General features: G+C 44.3%; 1 protein-coding gene across 5 annotated transcripts in view; it reads left to right on the top strand.

The window, feature by feature from the left end:
- Nucleotides 1-15,215, top strand: part of CCDC158 (coiled-coil domain containing 158) — a 64,370-nt gene extending 49,155 nt beyond the window's left edge. For 2 of the 5 annotated variants that reach the window (XM_084855401.1, XM_084855399.1), the window contains exons 19-26: nt 763-926; nt 5,213-5,266; nt 6,070-6,129; nt 7,450-7,517; nt 8,649-8,858; nt 10,845-10,868; nt 13,467-13,568; nt 15,029-15,214. In XM_084855401.1, coding sequence (XP_084711527.1) covers nt 763-926; nt 5,213-5,266; nt 6,070-6,129; nt 7,450-7,517; nt 8,649-8,858; nt 10,845-10,868; nt 13,467-13,568; nt 15,029-15,105 — 759 coding nt within the window. In that variant the 3' untranslated portion in view covers nt 15,106-15,214. Of the gene's footprint in view, nt 1-762; nt 927-5,212; nt 5,267-6,069; nt 6,130-7,449; nt 7,518-8,648; nt 8,859-10,844; nt 10,869-13,466; nt 13,569-15,028 lie in introns of all 5 variants that reach the window. The other 3 variants (XM_084855403.1, XM_084855402.1, XM_084855404.1) reach the window with 2 other exon arrangements.
- The last annotated feature ends 4,745 nt before the right edge of the window (nt 15,216-19,960 follow it).

The following is a 19,960-nucleotide window of genomic DNA, read 5'->3' as shown; positions in this document are numbered from 1 at the left end:
AGGGAAAATGCAGTATTATTTGTGAAAGTGAAAGAAAATGCTTTTCCCACTTGCATATTTGTGTTATTCCCCTATACCACAGTGCCACCTAGAAAGGAAACGCCCTTTGTGTAGTGTTTGGAGTTCAATTTTGTGATGAAAGAAACTAAAAGTAGATACAGTTGTTTAACGGGCTTGTGTAGAAAAGCCAATAGAAGACTAGGTGAAATATAGCGTCTGTCCATCAGGAAGTGCCTTAACCATTTAGCCAGCACAGGACTACTAGTAACATTCAAGTGAATAGCAAGTGCTGACTTGAGCTCTTGCATGTGCTCTTGAGAGAGAGTCTTCAGAAAACACACACAGGTCCACAGCCTGTGGAATTCCCTTCCCAGGCAGTTCCATCCGGCCAGCTCACTTGAAGCTTTTAGAAGAGAGATTAAGACACTCCTTTCTTTTGAAAAAAGCTTGTATTGGTTGCTCTGGCACTGCTGGGGATGTTGCTAATGGAGCTGATCTATGTTCTTTCCTGTTTTGCTGTTGTGGTTGGGACTGAAATTGTATCCCCCACCGCCCCGGTGTGAGGCTCTCCGCAAGATTCCAACTCTTCAGCAATATAGTAATTCTCAGTAATTGGTCAAGTCTCCAAATGCCTTACAGAAAATCTGACATAGACATAATCTGACATTAACTAATCCCCCCCCCCCATAAAACTGTTCATTATAGTCATGAAAAGACCAGTCAATGTTTTCATGGTGTTTGGAAATTCATATTTCCATTCAGGTACCAACCAGATCTAGCTCTGCTAAGGAGGACCCATTGCGAGATTTAAAGCACCTTCTTCAAGAATTACGAAGTACAATTGATGAAATTCCCTCTGCAATTCTTCCCAGAAGAGACAGTGACAGCGAGAGCGACTCAGTTATAGAAGGCCCTAGCCATACATTGTAAGGATATACAAAATACTTTATTTTCTGAGAGTTCATCCCCTCCAGCTGCTAAGTAAAGCTACTCAGTTTGGCCTCTCCTGAGTTTTTTCCCCAGTACACCATCTAAAATTATCTCCAGCTTTGTTAATGTAAAAACTGTCTAGTTTCTCTCTCCTTCTGTTTTCCACCTACCAAGAACCTTTGCGTCTCACGGAGACAGCTGCAAATAACAACTGAATTTTATTTTTTCAGAAGTGGGGAATCAACTATTGGTTGTTTCTTGTTCCCAGCAGTCCTAGGGCAGTCTCAGGTGCAACCTGAAACCATCACATCACCTAGTAGAGCCTAATTGGTATGTCTGCAACTCCCCCTCCGTTTGATCTTAAGACACTGGCCATGAAGACTTCATGACTTCCAACATTGTCAACTTTCTCCCTCTATTTCTCCTAGGGATGTCAGAGAATTCCGCGACGGATCTCGGTGAGGCCGAGTGCCAGTGCATTCGGCACCCTGAAATCCATCATGGAACGAAGCCCCCGCCCCCCCAACCCACGAAAGGCACGCGGGACAAAGTCCCCACTGCCCCCAACCCACAAAAGGCGCGAAAAGGAGCACTTACCTGCTCCCGTCCACGCTGCTTTGCGAATGGCGGCTGTCCTGCGGCCGCCATTCGCTTCGTCTTCATAGCTGTGATAGGCTACGTAAATACGTACGTAGCCTATCACAGCTAACACAGGGACGCTATTTGCGTCCCTGCGGAGACAGTGATAGGCTACGTAAGTATTTACGTAGCCTATCAGGGCAGGGGGGAAAAAACCCAGCGTACGCAAATGGCGGCGGCTACCGCCATTTGTGTACACTGGGTCTTTTCCCCCCTGCTGTGATAGGCTACGTAAGTATTTACGTAGCCTATCACGGCAGGAGGGAAAAACCCAGCGTATGCAAATGGCGGCAGCTACCGCCATTTGCGTACGCTGGGTTTTTTCCCCCTGCCGTGATAGGCTACATAAATATTTACGTAGCCTATCATGGCTCAATACAGGGACGCAAATGGCGGTGACTACGACAGCCGCCATTTGTGTCCCTGCAGGGCTGCCCAGCGGCCAGATGTCCGGCTGCGGGCAGTCGGAGCCGGCCGGTGGCTCCGCGGCTTGGCCACGGAGCGGAGCCGGCCAGGCAGGATTCCTGGGGGGAGGACCAGATCGCCTCCCCCCCCCACCGTCGAGGATTCGGGGGGGAGGGACGGAGTGCCTCCACCCCACCGCGGATTGCCCAGCACGGAGCCAGGTAGGTGTTTCATGCATCCCTAATTTCTCCCCCACCTACTTTTTGTAACATCTTGCCTGATGAAGACATCTTGCACATTTTTACTTGAGTATTTTTTGTGAACTTTGAGTTGGCATAATAAAACTGTTACCCTAATATGGATTTTGAAATACTACGAACATGCCTTTAGAAATTATTCAGATCTGGTAGCCCATATGTTTTGGGTGTTCCAGTTTGGAAATGACACATAGACAAAGGGAACTTCTTGCTCGTACAGCATATAACAGGCAGCATGGTCTCTGATGTGCTGATTCAGTACGGACCGCTCATGTTGACCCTGTGTTAATCTACTTGTAGGCTGCAACCTGGTCTCTAGTTTTGCCCCATAGAAGGCAGAAGAGGAGGGTGGGAGAAGTAGCAGACTAAGGAGTAGGGGGATTTGGCGTTTTTTCAAATGAACATGGAACTTAGCCTTTATCACCTCTGCAGGGCTATGTATAGCTCTCCCCTCTACCATTGCTCTTTACTAGTTTTTCTTCCTTGTCAGCCTCCTTTCTCTGACCTTTTCCTTGCATTCCCCTGGATCGTCCCCAAACCTCTTTTCCTGGGCTGCCTGCTTCCCTTGGCATGGTACCTTCTCAGGCTTCTGGCTGCTTTTTCCCCCCAAAGCCCAAGTTCTTCTGGCACTTAGGCCCTCCAGACTGCCTTGCTCCATTATCTGAGCAGCTAAGGCAAAACTAGATGTGATGTTCTTCGTGTGGTTTGGCCAGGCCTGCAGACTTTTAAAAACAAAATAGCTGGTGGGGCAGCATAAGCCAGATCAGGCCTATAACATGGGGGCGGGGGCTTTAAGACTTTGTCCCTGCTGTGATAACAATTGGAATCAGACCTCCCCACACTTGCTATTTGTGATGGGAGACTTGCACTATTTAACCATATGAATAATGGTATATGTACAGTCAGGGCCAGAAATATTGGAACAAGGATAACTGTTTTGGCAGTTGGCCTCTGTACACTGAAGTTGAAAGGAAACACACCCGGATGGGAGCAAAGTCAGGACTTTCAGCTGTAATTCAAGGGGTATGACAAAAGTGGGGCACTAACCATCCAGGAAGTACAGCCAGTGGCATACACACACACACCCATCGTTGGTGGCTCATAAGTAATGGAACGAATGGCTGACAGGCAGCTGCATGGCCAGGTGTGGCCTGTTTCCTTGGTACCCCATGACCAATCAAGCAGATAAGCAGCCTGGAGGTGGTTCTGAGTGTTACATTTGCATTTGGTAGCTGTTCACTGGAACTCCCAACATGAGGTCCAAAGAGGTGTCCATGAGATTGAAGGAGGCCATCATTAGGCTGAGGAAACAAAGTAAACCCACCAGAGAGATAGCAAAAACAGCGGGAGTGGCCAACACAACAGTTTGGAACATCCTGAAAAAGAAGGAATTAACTGGCAAGCTCAGCAACAGCAAAAGGCCTGGAAGACCACGGAAGACAACTACAGGGGATGACCGCAGAATTCTGCTCATGGTGAAGAGGAACCCGTTCACAACATCTAGCCAGGTCAAGAATGCTCTTGAGGACATAGGCATGTCATTATCAACATCTACAGTCAAGAGACAGCTTTATGAATGTAAATACAGAGGCCTCACAACAAGGTGCAAACCACTGGTAATGCTCAAGAACAGACAGGCCAGATTACTCTTTGCCAGCAAACACCTAAAAAAGCCTGCCCAGTTCTGGAATAAGATTCTTTGGACTGATGAAACCAAGATTAACTTGTCCCAGAATGGTGGGAAGAGAAAGGTATGGAGAAGGAAAGGAACAGCTCATGATCCAAAGCATACCACATCATCTGTCAAACATGGTGGAGGCAGTGTTATGGCATGGGCATGTATGGCTGCCAATGGAACTGGGTCACTGGTGTTTATTGATGACCTGACTGCTGATAAAAGCAGCAGGATGAATTCTGAAGTGTATAGGGCTATACTTTCTGCTCTGATTCAGCCGAATGCTGCCAAACTGATAGGACACTGCTTCATATTGCAGATGGAGAATGACCCAAAACATACAGCAAAAGCTACCCCAGAGTTTCTCAAGGAAAAGAAGTGGGATGTTCTTCAATGGCCAAGTCAGTCACCTGATCTCAACCCAATAGAGCATGCTTTTCACTTACTGAGGACAAGACTGAAAGCAGAAAGACCCACAAACAAGCAGCAGCTGAAGGCAGCTGCAGTAAAGGCCTGGCAAAGCATCTTGAGGGAGGAAACTCCGCATTGGGTCATGTCCATGGGTTCCAGACTTCAGGCAGTCATTGACTGCAAAGGATTTTCATCCAGGTATTAAAGGTGATCCTTAAGTTTGAAATTATGTTGGTTTGTTCCATTACTTATGAGCCCCCAACGATGGGGGGGGGGGCGTGTATGCCACTGGCTGTCTTTCCTGAATGGTTAGTGCCCCACTTTTGTCACCCCTTGAATTACAGCTGAAAGTCCTGACTTTGCTCCCATCTGGGTGTGTTTCCTTTCAACTTCAATGTGGTGGTGTACAGAGGCCAACTGCCAAAACACTTATCCTTGTTCAAATATTTCTGGCCCTGACTGTAGTTTGGCCCTAAGTCATTGGCATCCAGAGATTCCCTTCTGTCACATGAAGGCAGCTCAGTCAATCACTGACTGAGTTAATCACACCCCCACACACACACAATCTCTAAGTACAGTACATTATAGATCAGCCTTGCCCAACCTGGTGGCCTGAAGATGTGTTGGACTGCAACTCCCATCATTCCCTGTCAGGATGGCCAACGACTATGCTGGCAGGAAATGATGGAAGTTGCAGCCCAACCCACCCAGAGGGCATCCGTGGGGAAGCTTCATATAGACAGACATTATCTCTGGATGATAACCCCTTTTTACCTATCCTTAGAATACCTGTTTTATACGTTTTGTTTCAAACCATTCTAACTTTTCAGGGTGGGGCAGACTAGGAATTTAAACAAACACCTATGGTATAATATTTACATTTTTCCCCATTCAGAGACCTCGCAAGCAGAGAATGCAGTGGCAGAAGATCACTTGATTCTTACAGCAGGTGAGACAATTTAGCCAGGGCATTGAAATGCCTTTGGAGTTCAATGTAGGTGATACAGCCAGGAGAAGAATAATGAGATGCATTTTTCACATTTCTAGTATTGTGATGGTCAAATTGTTCTTCCATTTCATAAAAACGTACTGATCAGTCCTGTGGCATATTGTATACCTCTGAGCACTAATTACCCAGGGAGTGGTTCCAGGGAGAGCCAACAGGTATCATTCCCTCCAGCTGCCTCGTTTGCCTCAGTACCAAGTTGCAGGTATGTCCTGAGCTACTTCCAACATGTCAGGAGGCCCTCCTAGCCCAAAAGGAGAGTCTGCCACAGAGACAAAACCCCCAGAGATCTCCCTTAGGGAAATAGTATTCCCCAGGCAAAAATACAGTTCCAGCAGCATCCCTCCCAACGTAAAATGGGAGGTCTGAAGCATCTTTTCTTTAAGTGCTGGGTGGGGCAGCTGCCAGGTCTGAAGCGGTGCCTTTTTGCGTACTGCTCTTCATTCATGTGCCAGTGGTACTCAAGCAGATTGCTCAGGAGTGGGAGGTGGTGGGAGTGGGGCTGCCCTGGTGAAAAAGAACATGTGAGAGATGTCCTCCAAGATGCCTTTATTTATTTCCGTTTCATTATAAAAAATCTTTCCACTTACCTTTCCACTAAAAAAAGAAGAAATGTTATTTGCATTTTGTACCAAGAGGAGCTCTGCTGGAGCTCATGCCTTGCTGCCTGCCTGGATCTCACCACTTCTCTGGGCATCCTCGTACAAGCTACCTTGACACCTGTAATGGTCTGTCTTTCAACACAGGGAGGCTGCAGTCAGAGATTTACCTTCAGATGTCACCATGGGGCAAGATACTTTCAGCAGGTGAGAAATGAAGCCGTTCGCTTGAATCCCACGACGCTACACATTTATCACAGCTTATTGTTAAGATTCCTATTTTTCACAAGGATAAATATTTTGAGAGGAAAATCATATGTCATTACTGCAACAGCAAAAGCAACCGTGACCTTCCCCTTAGCTTAGTTTCAGCAGTGCACGTTTGAAATCTGTTTTTGTATATATATCTTTATCTTTGGCAGTTTTATTTCGCAATGTTGTGCTTAGGCTTACCAGGTCTTAGGAAGCCCAAATTGGCCTTCCAGAAGTCTTTTGTCTGTTTGGCTGCCTTCAGCCATGCCCAACAAGTCCTACAGCTGCATCCCCTATGATTAAACAGAATTCCTATAGCTCATTAGTTTGTTGTTGCCAGTGGAAGTTGCACACCTGTGTGTAGCTGGAGGCATAAATATTCCACTGTAGTGCAAAAATAAATAGAAGTGTGTTGTGTTATAGACTCCTTTGGTTCCTTCTACACACACTCCTTGGTCACTCTTAAGACTTAACTGCAGGTATAGATGCTATATATAAGCCTCATTAGAGCCCGCCCTGATGAAGTGGGTTCTGGCCCAAGCACGTTTATGCCACACTATATTTGTTGGTCTCTTAAGATGTCACGGGACTCTTTCCTTGACCATTAGCTTTCACATGTTGATAAAAGGCATGAACAACAACTGTGTAGGATCATTTGAGAATGAATTATCAACAGGGTGGAAAGAGATTTTTTTTTTTATCCCACCCTCACTATACTAGAGTTTGGGGTCACCCAATAAAGTTGATAGGCAGTAGATTCATGACAGACAAAAGTATTTCTTCCACAGTTAACTAAGGGAATTCACTCTGATGACTGCCACAAGCTTAAGTCATTTTCTAGAAAAGAATTGGACAAATTCATGGCTGTAGCCATAATAGTTAAATGGAATCTCCATGTTCAAAGGCTGTATCTAGACCTCCTACTATCAGATCTAGCAGAAAGTCAACAGGGAAAGGCCGTTAACCTTCATGTCCTACTTATGGTGGTTGGCCAACTTTGGTTGGAAACAGAAAGCTGGACTAGATGGATCTCTGGTTCTGAGCCAGCAAGGCAGTTGTCATGTTTTCATCAGCATGGCATGTCTGTAAAAGTGTGTCTGCACTTCCAGAAATATGGCCCTTAGCACTTAAATAAATAGTATTTTGGGTATGAAACTGCTAAGACTTCAAAGTAATTCTGCCCTCTTGTACCATATGGAGCAACATTACTGCTTTCTGGTCTCCTGCATGGCTCTTGAACAATGGGATGGCAGCTTTGCTTCTTTTCATGCACAGGGAACCTTTAACGTTACACACGGCAGACCTTGAAGATCACAATGTGACCCTCCCATTCACATCCAGCGGTGAGTTTCCACTGGTTGTATTAAACAGTGAACATCCAGTAAGGACACACTTTTAGCATGGTATCAGCATGGAGAGAGAGAGAGAGAGAGAGAGAGAGAGACATATATGAAAATTAACTTTGGTCCTTGAAACTATTGCTCACATAAGATTCAAAGAACATAATGTGTTTCCCCACTGCACACTGGCTGTTAAGTGTTTACTTACTTACTTACTTAGGGTGAACTCCTATGCATGTTTAGACAGAAAAAAGTTTTACAATTCCCAGCATGCCCCAGCCAGCCATGTTGGCTAGAGGGTTCTGGGAGTTATAGGACTTTTTTCTGTCTAAACATGCATAAGATTGCACCCTTACTTACTACATTTAATGTACTGCCTCTCTGCCAAACTACTCAAGTTGTTTTACAATTTAAAATAATAGCTAAAAGCAGTGGAGGCTGGTGGCTCTGATTTCGGTGGGGCAATGAATCCTTTCTGGGTTTCAGTCAGAACCAGCCAGAACTCCAAAGGAGCTTTCCAAGGTGCTGAACCTATTTTGGGGATAAGGTTCAGCACTTTGGGTAGCTCCTTTAGAGTTCTGGCTGAAACCCAGAATGGATTCACAGCCCCACCAAAATCAGAGCCACCAGCCTCCATTGGCTAAAAGATGATAATGCAAAAGAAAAAGGAATAAAAGGAGGAAAATAAGCAGATTTAGGTACCACCTGTTTCATATAATGACTAAGTGGAATCGTCATTGCAGGAGACAGTATGGCTGCTGCTGGAGCAGGGGCTAAATGGCAGCTGGTCCAGGCTGAGTTGACAGAAGGGATCTTGCTGTCTTGCCTTTCCATCTAATGCAGCCAGCAGGAAGAGAATTGCCATTTGTCAGAAGGGAATTTGTCATACGATCCAGTTCAAATCCTGTGAACAGAAGGGCTGAGAATTCTCTGCTGAAAATCTCTACCCCCATCCCTCAAAGAACTACAGTTCCCAGAATTCCCTGAGACAGGTGGAATCATGTCTAAAGTTTGTAGATATGCTCTCCTGTTTTCCACCCTTTGAAGCTGTGCAAAGCTTGTTCTTTCAGTAAGGTTTTGATTTGATTTTTAAACAACCATTATTTATTGTGTGCTGACTTTTACTACATGTAGTATCGCAGTCAATCTTCAGTTCCACTCCCCGTTTCACCTCTTCAAAGAAACTGTCCCCGGAGGAGAGGTACAAAGATAGGTCTCCTGTGCACTCACTGTTAACTGCTCCGCTGGATGACCTTAAGGCAACTCCTGCACCCTCTTTGGAGCGCCGGTCGAATCTGAAGAAGAGCAGCTCCCCGGAAGCCACAACCTCAGCTGTCTGTAGAAGTGAGTGTCAAGTAATAATCAAAGCAGCCATAAAGCCACTAGAACAAGTGAGGGTTTGGCCTTCTTCATGTGACCTTTCAGCTTCAGGACAGAGCCAGCCCTTGCTGACTTGCCACATCAGTCCATAGCAAGTCAGTCATGAGAATCATTTGGCACAATAATAATATTTAAGAATGGCTCACCAACCAGGCATTATACAGTAATTATATGAAAAGGAACAGACCCTGCCCCAAGGCTTAATGATCTGAAAAGTCACAGTACCAGGAGGCAGGGTCATTGCTAGGCCCCAGATCTGTTCCCCAGAGACCTGCATGTCTGTTAGTGCTCATGGAAGATTTTTTTCCAGTTTAATTGCCATGCAGGGGGTTTGCAGCTGTGGCTGGAAGGGTGTACCCTCTCTTTCCCACATGCTGCAGCACCCCCACAAATCCCTACCTGCATGGCAATGAAGCTAAGAAAATGCTTCCATTGCAGGTTTAAAAAAATTGAAGATTTTTTAAAAGCTTAATTGCCAATCAGCAAGGATTACCAGGGAGATATGCAAATTTTATGCAGATTTCTGCCTTATGGGTTGTGTCTTTTAAGTGCCTAGTAACAGCCTTGCCAGGAGGAAAAGGAAAACAACACAAAAGGAAGGAGCATATGTAGGGGTCAGCAAAGATTTAGCTTATGACAACAGGGCTGGCTCCAGGTTTGAGGGGTTCCTCTACAAAGTGCCTTCTGTTGGGTCCCCTGCTATTTGGACAGGCTCCAGTGGACTTACGTGGCAGTGGCAGAAAGCAGCAGCATTGGAATCGTTATCATCTAAGACAGCCTTCCCCAACCTGGTGTCCTCTAGATGAAACAAACTGAGATATGTAAATCCTGGATGTCGATCCAATGTGCCTTTTGACGTTTTATCCATGGCTTTCCCTAGGGTGCTCTGTGTATGTAGCTGACTATGCATAGGAAGGAAAGGCACTCTGCATGTGTGCAGAGGCACACTTCTTACATGTTCTCTCCTAAATCCTAACGAACTTTGCTTCATATTAAGGGCTGCTGCTGCCACCAGTCTAGATGGGATGGGGAGGGGTTAATGCTTGCTGGTGCTTACCTTTTAAAGCCCTATGTAGCTTAAAACCTGGGTACCAAAAGGATCACCTGCTCCAACCAATACAAGACTGCTTGCACATTTAGATCGCCTCTGGAGGCCCTTCTGTGGGTGCCCCATTCTTCCAAAGCAAAGCAGGTAGCGATGGAAAGAGTGAGGGCTTTTTCAGTTGTGCCACCCCATTTATGGAATGCTCTCTCCCCAAGGCTGTTCACCTGGGGCCTGTCTTGTCTATTTGACACCAAGTGAATGCTTCTTTATTTTCTCTGGCTTTTTCATCTTTAATGAAATTGTTTCGATGCTACTGTTCTAGCCTGATGATTTATTCATTGTTGTTTCATTAGTGTTGTGTTTTAGTTATTATCTCTTTGTTGTAAGCTGCCCCGGAAATGTTTAACATTGAAGGATGGGATATAAATCTCTAAAAGTAATATTTTTCCTCGGGCACTAAAATACCCTGATAATTGTTTGCCATTCCTAAAGTGGTAGGCCCAAAAACTTGAGTAAGGGCATAGAAGAGGTGAATGTGTAAACAAATGGAGATTAATGGTGCAATCTTACGCACATTTACTAGGGAGAAACCCCACTGAACACAGTAAGACTTACTTTCAAGTAAGCTTTCAGCAGCAAGGTCAGCCTTGCCACTGTGTTGAGCTGGACTAATAAAGGTATTACCTTTATTTGAATTTTGGAGTGTGACACAAAGGAAATTCCAGGGGAAGGAATACCCTGTACAAATGTGGAGTTACATGCATCTAAGGTCAGTGAGGTTTGGCATGTGTGTACAGAGATGAAGTGGCATTTTTTTAATTGCCATGGCTGTATTGATCTTTTCTTTTCACTGTCAAAAACTTCAGGATCTTAATTGGGTTGGTGTTTTTTTCACCCCCAAACAGATATTTCCTTTAATACCAGTCCTTGTAAGTATGATTTTCTTTTTGAACACATTCTTTTGCATTTGTTTTGAAATGTAATGCTGTTTCTGAATTTACAAATCTATTCTCATTGCTGAAATTTAGACCTTTTAGAGCGCAATCCTATCTGGATAGATGGCCGCCTCCAAACTCAGAGGCGACCACCTATCCAATGCAGGGCAGGAGCAGCGTGGAGGGGATCTTCCCCTCCACGTTTCAGCCACCCTGCATTCATGGCTAGACAGCCAATTTCAGCTGTCTAGCCGCAGGAAGTCAGTGGGGGGAGGCAGACAACGCATAGGAAGCATTAGAAAGGCACTTCTGCCCTATCTGGCGCCCCCCCCCCCCCCGGTACGAACGCTCTTACGAACATGGGGCCAATCTGCGCTGCCTATGAGGCAGCGCGGAATTGGGTGGGAGGTCGGTTCTCAGGGAACTGACCTATCCTATGGCCATCTAGCCACTAACTAGTGGCCATAGGATTGCGCCCTTAGTGTCAACAGTCTCCCTAACTTGCAGAAATAATGAGAAAAATAAAGTCACCCACTTTATATATTCTGCTCTTATCCCTGTCCTTTTGTATAAACCCCATGTCAAGGCTCTTCACCTTTGGAGATCATGTGGGAACCTAATATCTGGTACAAACGTTGAGTTCTTGGGACTCTGCCTTTTTTCTTACAAAAATGTAAGGTTCATGCTCACCAACCTCCTCCAGCCACAGCATAGGTAACCCCTATGGATAATAATAAATATTGACAATGCTTTACATACTTTACCTCAGTAACCCTCACAGCATCCCTGAAAGACAGGCCAGTATTACATAAGAACATAAGAAAACAGGATAACGGCCACAAGGAGTCCATCACGTCCAGCGTTCTGTTCACACAATGGCCAACCAAGTAGAACTTGAATGCAGTAGCACCCTCCCGCTCCTGTTTCTCAGCACCTGATATACATAGGCATACTGCCTCTCATACTTGAAGTAGCATCATGACTAGTAGCTATTGATAGCCTCCTCCTCAATGAATTTGTCTAATTCCCTTTTAAAGCCATCCAGATTAGTGGCCATTGCAACATTTTGTGATAGTGAATTCCATATTTTAATTATGCGATTTTATTGGTCCTAAATCTCTCACCAATCAGCTGCATGGGATGACCCCAGTGAGTTCTAGTATTATGAGAGCGGGGAAAAACTATCACTATCCACTCTCCCCACATCATGCATAATTGTGTACAGCTCCGTCATGTCTCCCCTTACTCAACATTTTTCTGAACTAAACAGTCCCAGACGTTGTAACCTTTCCTTATAGGGGAGTTCCTCTAACCCCTTGATTATTTTGGTTGCCTGTACCTTTATTATATCAAGATGATAATCATCATCATCTTCAGTTATTCCTTTACTACAGATTGTGGGTGGGGGCTGATAGAGTGCCAAGACCACCCAAAGAGTTCATGGCTAAGCTGAGAGTGAAGCCATGACCTTCCAAGCTCTTAACCACTCCCCCATATCCACCGATACAGAAAGTGTTTGAAAGGGTTGTGTCCAGCTCAAGCCTTCCAGTTCTGGAGTGGAGCTTAATGACAGACAGAGATTTTAGAGACAGGGGAATGGCCACCCCTCTGGAATGTGCTGGCTCAGGCAACTGCTTCACACTGCTTCAAAGTAAGGCTGGTCATGGCTGGCCCTCACCCACTGACTTAAAGATGGTGATCTTGGCCACTGCAGGGCCAGGAACTTGCAGGTTTTCAGTTGACTCCCATTTCACATGCAATTTCAGCCATTCAGAGCCCCTGATGGTTACTACTGGCTCTTCAGTGTTACTTTAAATGTTTCCTGTACCTCTACATAATCTTAGCTATTTTCACTCATTGTAGTATGAGAGCACCTTTCTTGAACAGATGTTCCTTAGTAATGGGATGCATTGCAGACTTGGGGCCAAACTAGATGTGATGGGTCAACTGCATGAGTTTTATCCATGGGGCAGTATCCAATAGGACAATCATTCCAATATAAATTAGGTTGCACTAACGTACAGGACCTCTAGCCAATGCCAATAGCAACAGGGGGATGGGATTCTCCAGAAAACCTGTCGTGCCAGCTAATGCTATTGGTGTTGCACTAGAGGTCCCTTATGTTAGCGCCATGTAATTTATTGAAGTAAAGTCTGTTCTTTACACTGCATTCCATCACTTTAAGCAATTTCCTCCTATCCTAGCTCACATCTAGTATTGGAGCCACTCTGTGTGAAAACTTCCTACAGCATTCCCACAGGGTGATGCTCGTGGATGACTTCTCTCCCTCCCATGATTTCATGGAAAGAGTAAAGCCTATGCCATGCCTGGTTTACATGTGAATGGGGCAGGACAACTCTCCCAGCGCTTTTAGTTTAGCCCTGAAATAACTAAAACCTTGCAAGTGTAAATGTGCTGATGTTCCGAAGATCAACACATCCGCCATTGGCTGGTGTTAACGTGACACCAATAATGAATAGAATTCTGAGCTGGCACAGTTCCTGAGCTTTCAGCCCTATGGCAGCTGTACTTCTGGGTGAATGTGCTTTTTATATCTCCGGCAGTTTAACTGAGTGGATATTTTGTCCATAGCTATTCAGACAGGGGAAGCCAATGGAAATGCGTGCAGGAAATTGCAAAACAAAATGGAGAGTCTGCAAAACTTGGTGGAAACGTTGCAGTTGAAAAACCAAGGTAGGGAAAAATGCACTGCTTGAAAATCCAATAAGGTAGAAGAGCTGGAATATTACTGGATTTCCTGCATGTTGCTATCATCGTAGAGTAGGAGTATCGAACCTCTTTCAGCCCAAGGGCTGAATTAAAGTTTAGAGAAGTTCTTGGGAGCCACATTCCAGTGGTGGGCGGAGGCAATTACTAAATGGGCAGGGCCAAAAATACAAACGAAATCAGCATGTTTTAGCTTAAAGCTCTTACTGCCTATAACTAAGCCTTAGGAAGAGGCATTTCAACCTTTTAGAATAGGGGAAAAACAGGCAAAAGCCGGGAAATCACCAAATAATTGGCACTTGGGGGAAAGTGGGTGGGGTCATCTAGGGAACTTTGGAGGGCCAGATTGGGACAATAGGCAGGCCAGATTTGGCTGCAGACCATACTAGGAGTGTTACTTTAGCCTGACACATGATATTAGATGAGGATAACGCTCAGCACTTCCCCTTCTCAGGTATATGTGGTGCAGCTTTTGCAAGCTTTGGGTAAATACAGCGGCCACAGGAAGGGCAAAGGCTCCAACCAACTTTTGCTAGCAGATTATTTTTTATATTGCACCATCAATGCTCATGGTGGTTTATAAAGTATAAGGGGACAGACCCCTCTTAGAGAATATTGCAATCTTAAATTCAGTATGGGAGAAACAAGAGGGGGAAGAGGGAACTGGAGATAGGGAGATGCTAGGAAAATGCAGTTTTCATCCCAACTGCAAGAGTGGCTTCATCCCTTTCACTCAAGGTAGTTCTTCACCTGCTGCATTAGTTTATTATGCAATATCTATTCCTTCAGTGATTTAAATGCTGAGTATTTGTGGAGGTGTGGGGAGGTTTGGTTAAAGATGCACTAGGAAAGCATAACTGTCCTACAATGTGTTATCAGCAGTTCTGTGAAGTGCCACACTGGACACTGCATGGTGCCTTAGTCCTCATAAGCATGCATTTATGTGAATGTGTCCTAGAGCCAAGAAACGTTCATTCCCCACTCAGAAATTTACTTTCTAGAGACTGGGAGGAAACCTTCAAGAATGAAAATTCTAGAAACTCCCACTAGCTGTGGGAGTCTCTGCACTACTTGAGTGCATGTATCCCACAGAACATTCAAGAGCCAGAAATCACAGCTCTTCTAGTCTCACCCTCCTCTTTGGCTCAGGGAAGAAATGTGGTTGTGATGGTGGCAGTACTGATGTGAGGTTATATGCTACTCCTCCTCTGATCAGCAGGGTAGTGAGAATGAGACTGCTGCTCGCTCCAGGAAAGCACCTCTGAACTAAAATCATATTTGGACAAATGTACGCAGTTTTCTCTGGGTTTTACAAAGAGTTATAAGCTGTCAGACAGGTTTTGTGTGTGTGTACATGCACTCCAAGTCACATATTGGTCCCTCCTCCTGTGCAATATTAATGACCCTTTCCTCATTGCTACTTTCAGCAATGTCTACAATGATCAGATGCCAGGAAAAAAAGATTGAGCAAGCAAAGGAAAAGGAGAAGAAGCTGTCCAAATGAAATGTGGTATGGTTTTTAATCACTTGGTTGTATCTAGATTGTGCTTTGTTGAATGGAATGTTAAGAGTGTACTGTAACTGTTTAATAATAAACGTTGGCCTAGTTTTGTAATCTGTCGTTTGGACTACGAAGAGCAGATTTGGCAGATAGAAACTGCTCATCTCCCTTATTGTCATGAACCTGGAAGTGGCCCAATTCACTGAAGAAGCATAAAAAAATGAATGCAGATTAGCTACAAGCAAATCTTTAGACTTCATACCCATAGACTGGGTTCAAACTCAATAACCCACACTCAGAGGTTGAGTATAGGTTGAGTGTGGGTTGTGGTTGAAATGTGGTTATTCTGTCTGAACCAAGCCATGCTAACAAACCATGGATTGTTAACCATGAAAAACCCACAAAGAAAACTAGTGGTTTGTTATCCGGTTGTGAACTGTGGGTTATTCATGGTTAAAAAGGCCATGGTTTGTTATCATGGCTGAGTTCAGTCAACACAGTTACCCACATTTCAACAACAACCCACGGTTCAACAACAACTCACACTCAACCCATTCTCATCCCTTGAGCGTGGGTTATCATGCTGTACGAACCCAATCATAGTCATGCATCTCATCCTTTACTATTTTAAGAATTTTTAATTTGACTGTTATATATTAACACTAGAATAACTAATCAGAGGTCACTCTCATATGTATGCAGTGGTCCAATTGTTATAGCATTGGATGAAATACAGCATTGGATGAAGAAAAGGGCACAATGACCTCTGCAGCTTTGCAGTGTCATGAGTCATGATGCAGGAACTCAGAACGCTGCCACTACACTATATACCATGTTACATTGGCCGGATATGCTCATGGCCGCAATGCCAAGCACGTGCTACATGTGAATACTGCTTTGCGACGTACTCAAAATCGACTTCCGGATGTTCAGGGTTTTACATCGTAGCAGTAACCACATGGATCAAGCAGTCGACTTGGTTTCTTCTCACACCAGCGGAATCAATGGCAGCCCAGCACTGTTACAAAAAGTATCCCCATTATCCAAGCCACGCGCTGGCATGCAGAGCTTCTATCTGAAAGCAGTTTTCAGTAGCAGCTCTGTCACAGCCATTTCATATCAAGTAGGGCACACCTATTTACTACTCTGCATAATGCTGTAGACATTCCCTTGCTGCAGAATGAACTAACCTCATCCCACAGTGCGTTTTCCTTTCAGAGTTGAGAGGGAGGGTTGGATGGGGAGATCTCAGTTAATGCCCAGAAATATTACCTTATTGTGTTGTGCATTCAGGCAGCTCTTACCCTGTGAATTACAGATCACTTTCTCTGCTTTACTTTGTTGCTAACGCAGTTGTATAGTGGGCTTAAGGTACGCTACCCTCAAGGAAGGGGCTGGATTTGGTGATCTACTGGGTGCCTTCTGGCTTGATACTTTGTTCTATTTAGAACAGGAGGGTGGAACTTGTGGCTATTGTTGGGACTTCAGCTCCCATCAGCCCCAACTAGGATGGTCAATAGTCAGGGATGATGGGAGTTGTACTTCAACACCCGGAGGGGCACAGTTTCCTCACCACTGTTTGAAAACATTCCTCCTCCCTACGCTCATCAGATAATAGCTCCCACAGGGTGATAAATATCATCTGTTATCCTTCCCTTGTGAAACTACGCCTTCTTTGTATATATATCTGTGCTCAGTACTTATTTAGACTTTGGTCCATTGTAGGATAGCACAGCTCTCTCGATGCCTTTATACACCTCACCCAAAGTAAACAGTGTCCACTTTCAAAACGGGTAGCCATGTCAGTCTGTTTCAGCACGAACAGCAAATTCTTGTGTGGCACCTTAAAAACTAACCAATTTATTCTGGCCTAAGCTTTCGTGGACATCTGATGAAATGAACAGTGTTCATGAAAACATATGCCTGAATCACTGTGCTAGTCTTTAAGGCACCACAGGACTCTGTCGTTTTCATTTTCAAAAGGTAGCACATTGCATTCAAATACAGGCACAATTTTAAGTTACTAATCTATGTCAATGGAGTAATGCTTCTGCTGGTATAATCATTTAAATTGGATATGTTCATTAAGTGAACATTTTTACTCAAGTGCTTTTTTCACTGGTGATTGGCCTAGCCTTTTTTTTTTTGAGCCCCCCTCTCATCATACTACTGCACTGCGCACTGTCTGTTACCTTCAGATTGATGAGAGTCAAGTAATTTACTTGCTGGTCATTACATGTTAAAGGACTTGGGTTGTTTAAAAATAAATCCATAACATGTCAGGTATGCTAAACATTCATGCAAAATATAGCCTGGAGTGCTATGCCCCTGCTATCCTGTAGGTGTGTTTAAAGTACCTAAATGCGGAACATTCGGAGTCTCTAAGAACAGGTTAACTGCATAAGACATAACTAGGTTTATAAAGTTCTATAATTGTAAGGTATAAAAACATTTTGAAAACAAGTGATTATTATACCTAGCCCCTAAGTCAGGGGTAGGCAGTTTGTGGCCCTCCAGGTGTTTTGGCCTACAACTCCCTTGATCACTCATTCCTTGCTATGCTAGCTAGGGTTGATGGGAGCCATAGGCCAAAATATCTGGGTGGCCATAAATTGCCCACCCCTGATCTAAATGCTTGTCCAAACAGAAATAAGTATTAAGAACATATGCATTGCCTTGCTAGAACAGACCAGAGTCCATTTGCTCCAGCTCTATCCTTAAATAGGTAGCTAGATGCCCTGTGAGAGTCAGTTGGGTGCTAGACTGCTGTAGCTTTATACAAGCGTGGCCATTGTAGCAAAAACAACAGAGTCTTGTGGCACCTTAAAGACGAACAGAGTTATTTTGGCATAAGCTTTCGTGGACTATAGTCCACTCTGATGAAGTGGACTACAGCCCACAAAAGATTATGCCAAAATAGATTTGTTCATCTTTAAGCTGCCACAAGACTCTTCATTGTTTTTGCTGCAATAGACTAATATGGCTGCCATCTGGAAAGGGCAATTTCACTCAAGCTCTTTCCAGAGACTGCAATAACGATGAGCAAGTACCATTTAAGTATGCTAAGAGGCATGTACAAAATAGCATTTCATGTAGGGCCATTCAGAATTAGACAGTACCCTCTCAGACTGGATCTGAATTTAGTTGTCAAGTATCAGACTCAAGGTTTAAGTACCATTTAGATGACTTCCAAATGCAGTCTTCTAACAAGATCATTTCTCTGTTCTGAGAGCAGCTCTGATTCTGTTATAGCACTGTTATAATACAACCCTACTAGTTAAAGAATGACTGTGTAGTAAGGCAGCAATTTTCTTTGAAGGTACAGTGCATGTCCTTGACCTCACTGTTGACTGTAGTGGCTCTCTGGATTACATCATTCATCAGTTGAGCAAGAATCCAGCAACAGGGAATATCCTGCAGTCTTGTATTTTTCATATACACAGGCACTCTTAACCCATCCTCAGACAGACTCTTGTACAAACATAACAACAATGGATAAATATAACCACTGACACTTGTTTCAGCCACAAGCAAAAGAATCCCCACTGGTCATCATCCAACTGTCCAGTTCCTGGAACCATGAGTTCATGGGTGGATCATAACCACTTTACATGGCCAGAAGAAGCATTGCATGAACTGGCCTTATATGCAATACAACTGTAGTTTGTGCACTGTGTTCCAATTCTGTGTCTCCAGAGGCTTATCAGAAGGTTCCTCAATATGATCAGTAATGACAGGCTTTATCCTCAAAGACAGCTTACCCACCTCATGAATTTACCCCCCACAATGTACAGCCACAGGTATATATATACTCCATGTGAGGCTGTAGCAAAGCCCAACAAACTTGGCCAGCATCCTGTGTAAACTCTAAAGGGCTCCCCAGAACCAACTGTAGTGTGCAAGGCTTCCATGCACGTTATCCACAGCAGAGGAACTGATGCACGGAGGGTTCCTTGGAGGTAGGAAGTTTGAAAGCCAGAGTCTTCACACAAGCAAAAGAACTGAAGGTTTTTCTGGAAGTTCTCAGATGCCTTTTCTCCAGGACTTCCTTACAACAGCAAAAGAAAGCTGGTCAGATAGGCTGTATAGTTCATGTAATTTGTTTCTCTCCTTCTCTGTCTCTCTCTCGGACGCACTCTCATTCTGTGGCCAGACCACCACAGACTAGGATCTAGGATTCACATGTGCTGTAGAGAATCAGATGCAATGCTTGAGTGCCTCTGGGGTCTAAAACAGGTGCCAAGTGGATTTACCTTTAATTTCTGTGCTGTTGGTCTCCAATTATATCTGCTAAACCAATCTCCCCAAATCTGGTGCCCTCCAGATGTTTTGGACTACAACTCCCAGCATTTCCGACCATTGGCCATGCTGGCTGGGGCTGATGGGAGTTGGTCAAAAACATCTGGAGGGCACCAAATTAGGAAAGGCTTTGCCAATTGAGATTATCTTCCCAACCTGTCAATGCAAGAATGAACTCCTCAGAAGCAGGCATGGAGCTATTCTAGTGAAGGGTAAGTGGCTTTAAATTGGTGAACATCTGAATCAGCTAAATAATGCAGCTAATCCTCTGAGACAGGCCTCCAACATGCCTTTAAATCCATTTGCAAAACGTAAAAGCCTGTTAAGACTGCTTTAACCTTTGTAATGTATCCGTTGATAACTGTGATGACAAAAATTGTACACGTGCATAAATATTCATTTTCAACTATGTCTCTTCACTTTTAGTATTTTGAGAGCATAACTGGCTTCAGCTCTTCAAAAATTTAGTGAGTAAAGCTCTTAATATGCTAACAAAGCTACAAGCAGCACTATATTACAGGTCTTCATGATTATGGGACACAAGGTATTATATGCTTCT

Source organism: Heloderma suspectum, chromosome 5 (genome assembly GCF_057233095.1).
Source record: "Heloderma suspectum isolate Gila_16-S chromosome 5, 16-S_ref, whole genome shotgun sequence".
In the NCBI taxonomy this organism is placed as follows: domain Eukaryota; kingdom Metazoa; phylum Chordata; class Lepidosauria; order Squamata; family Helodermatidae; genus Heloderma; species Heloderma suspectum.
The sequence above is the reverse complement of the archived record's forward strand: the minus strand, read 5'-3'. Positions and strand labels throughout refer to the sequence as shown.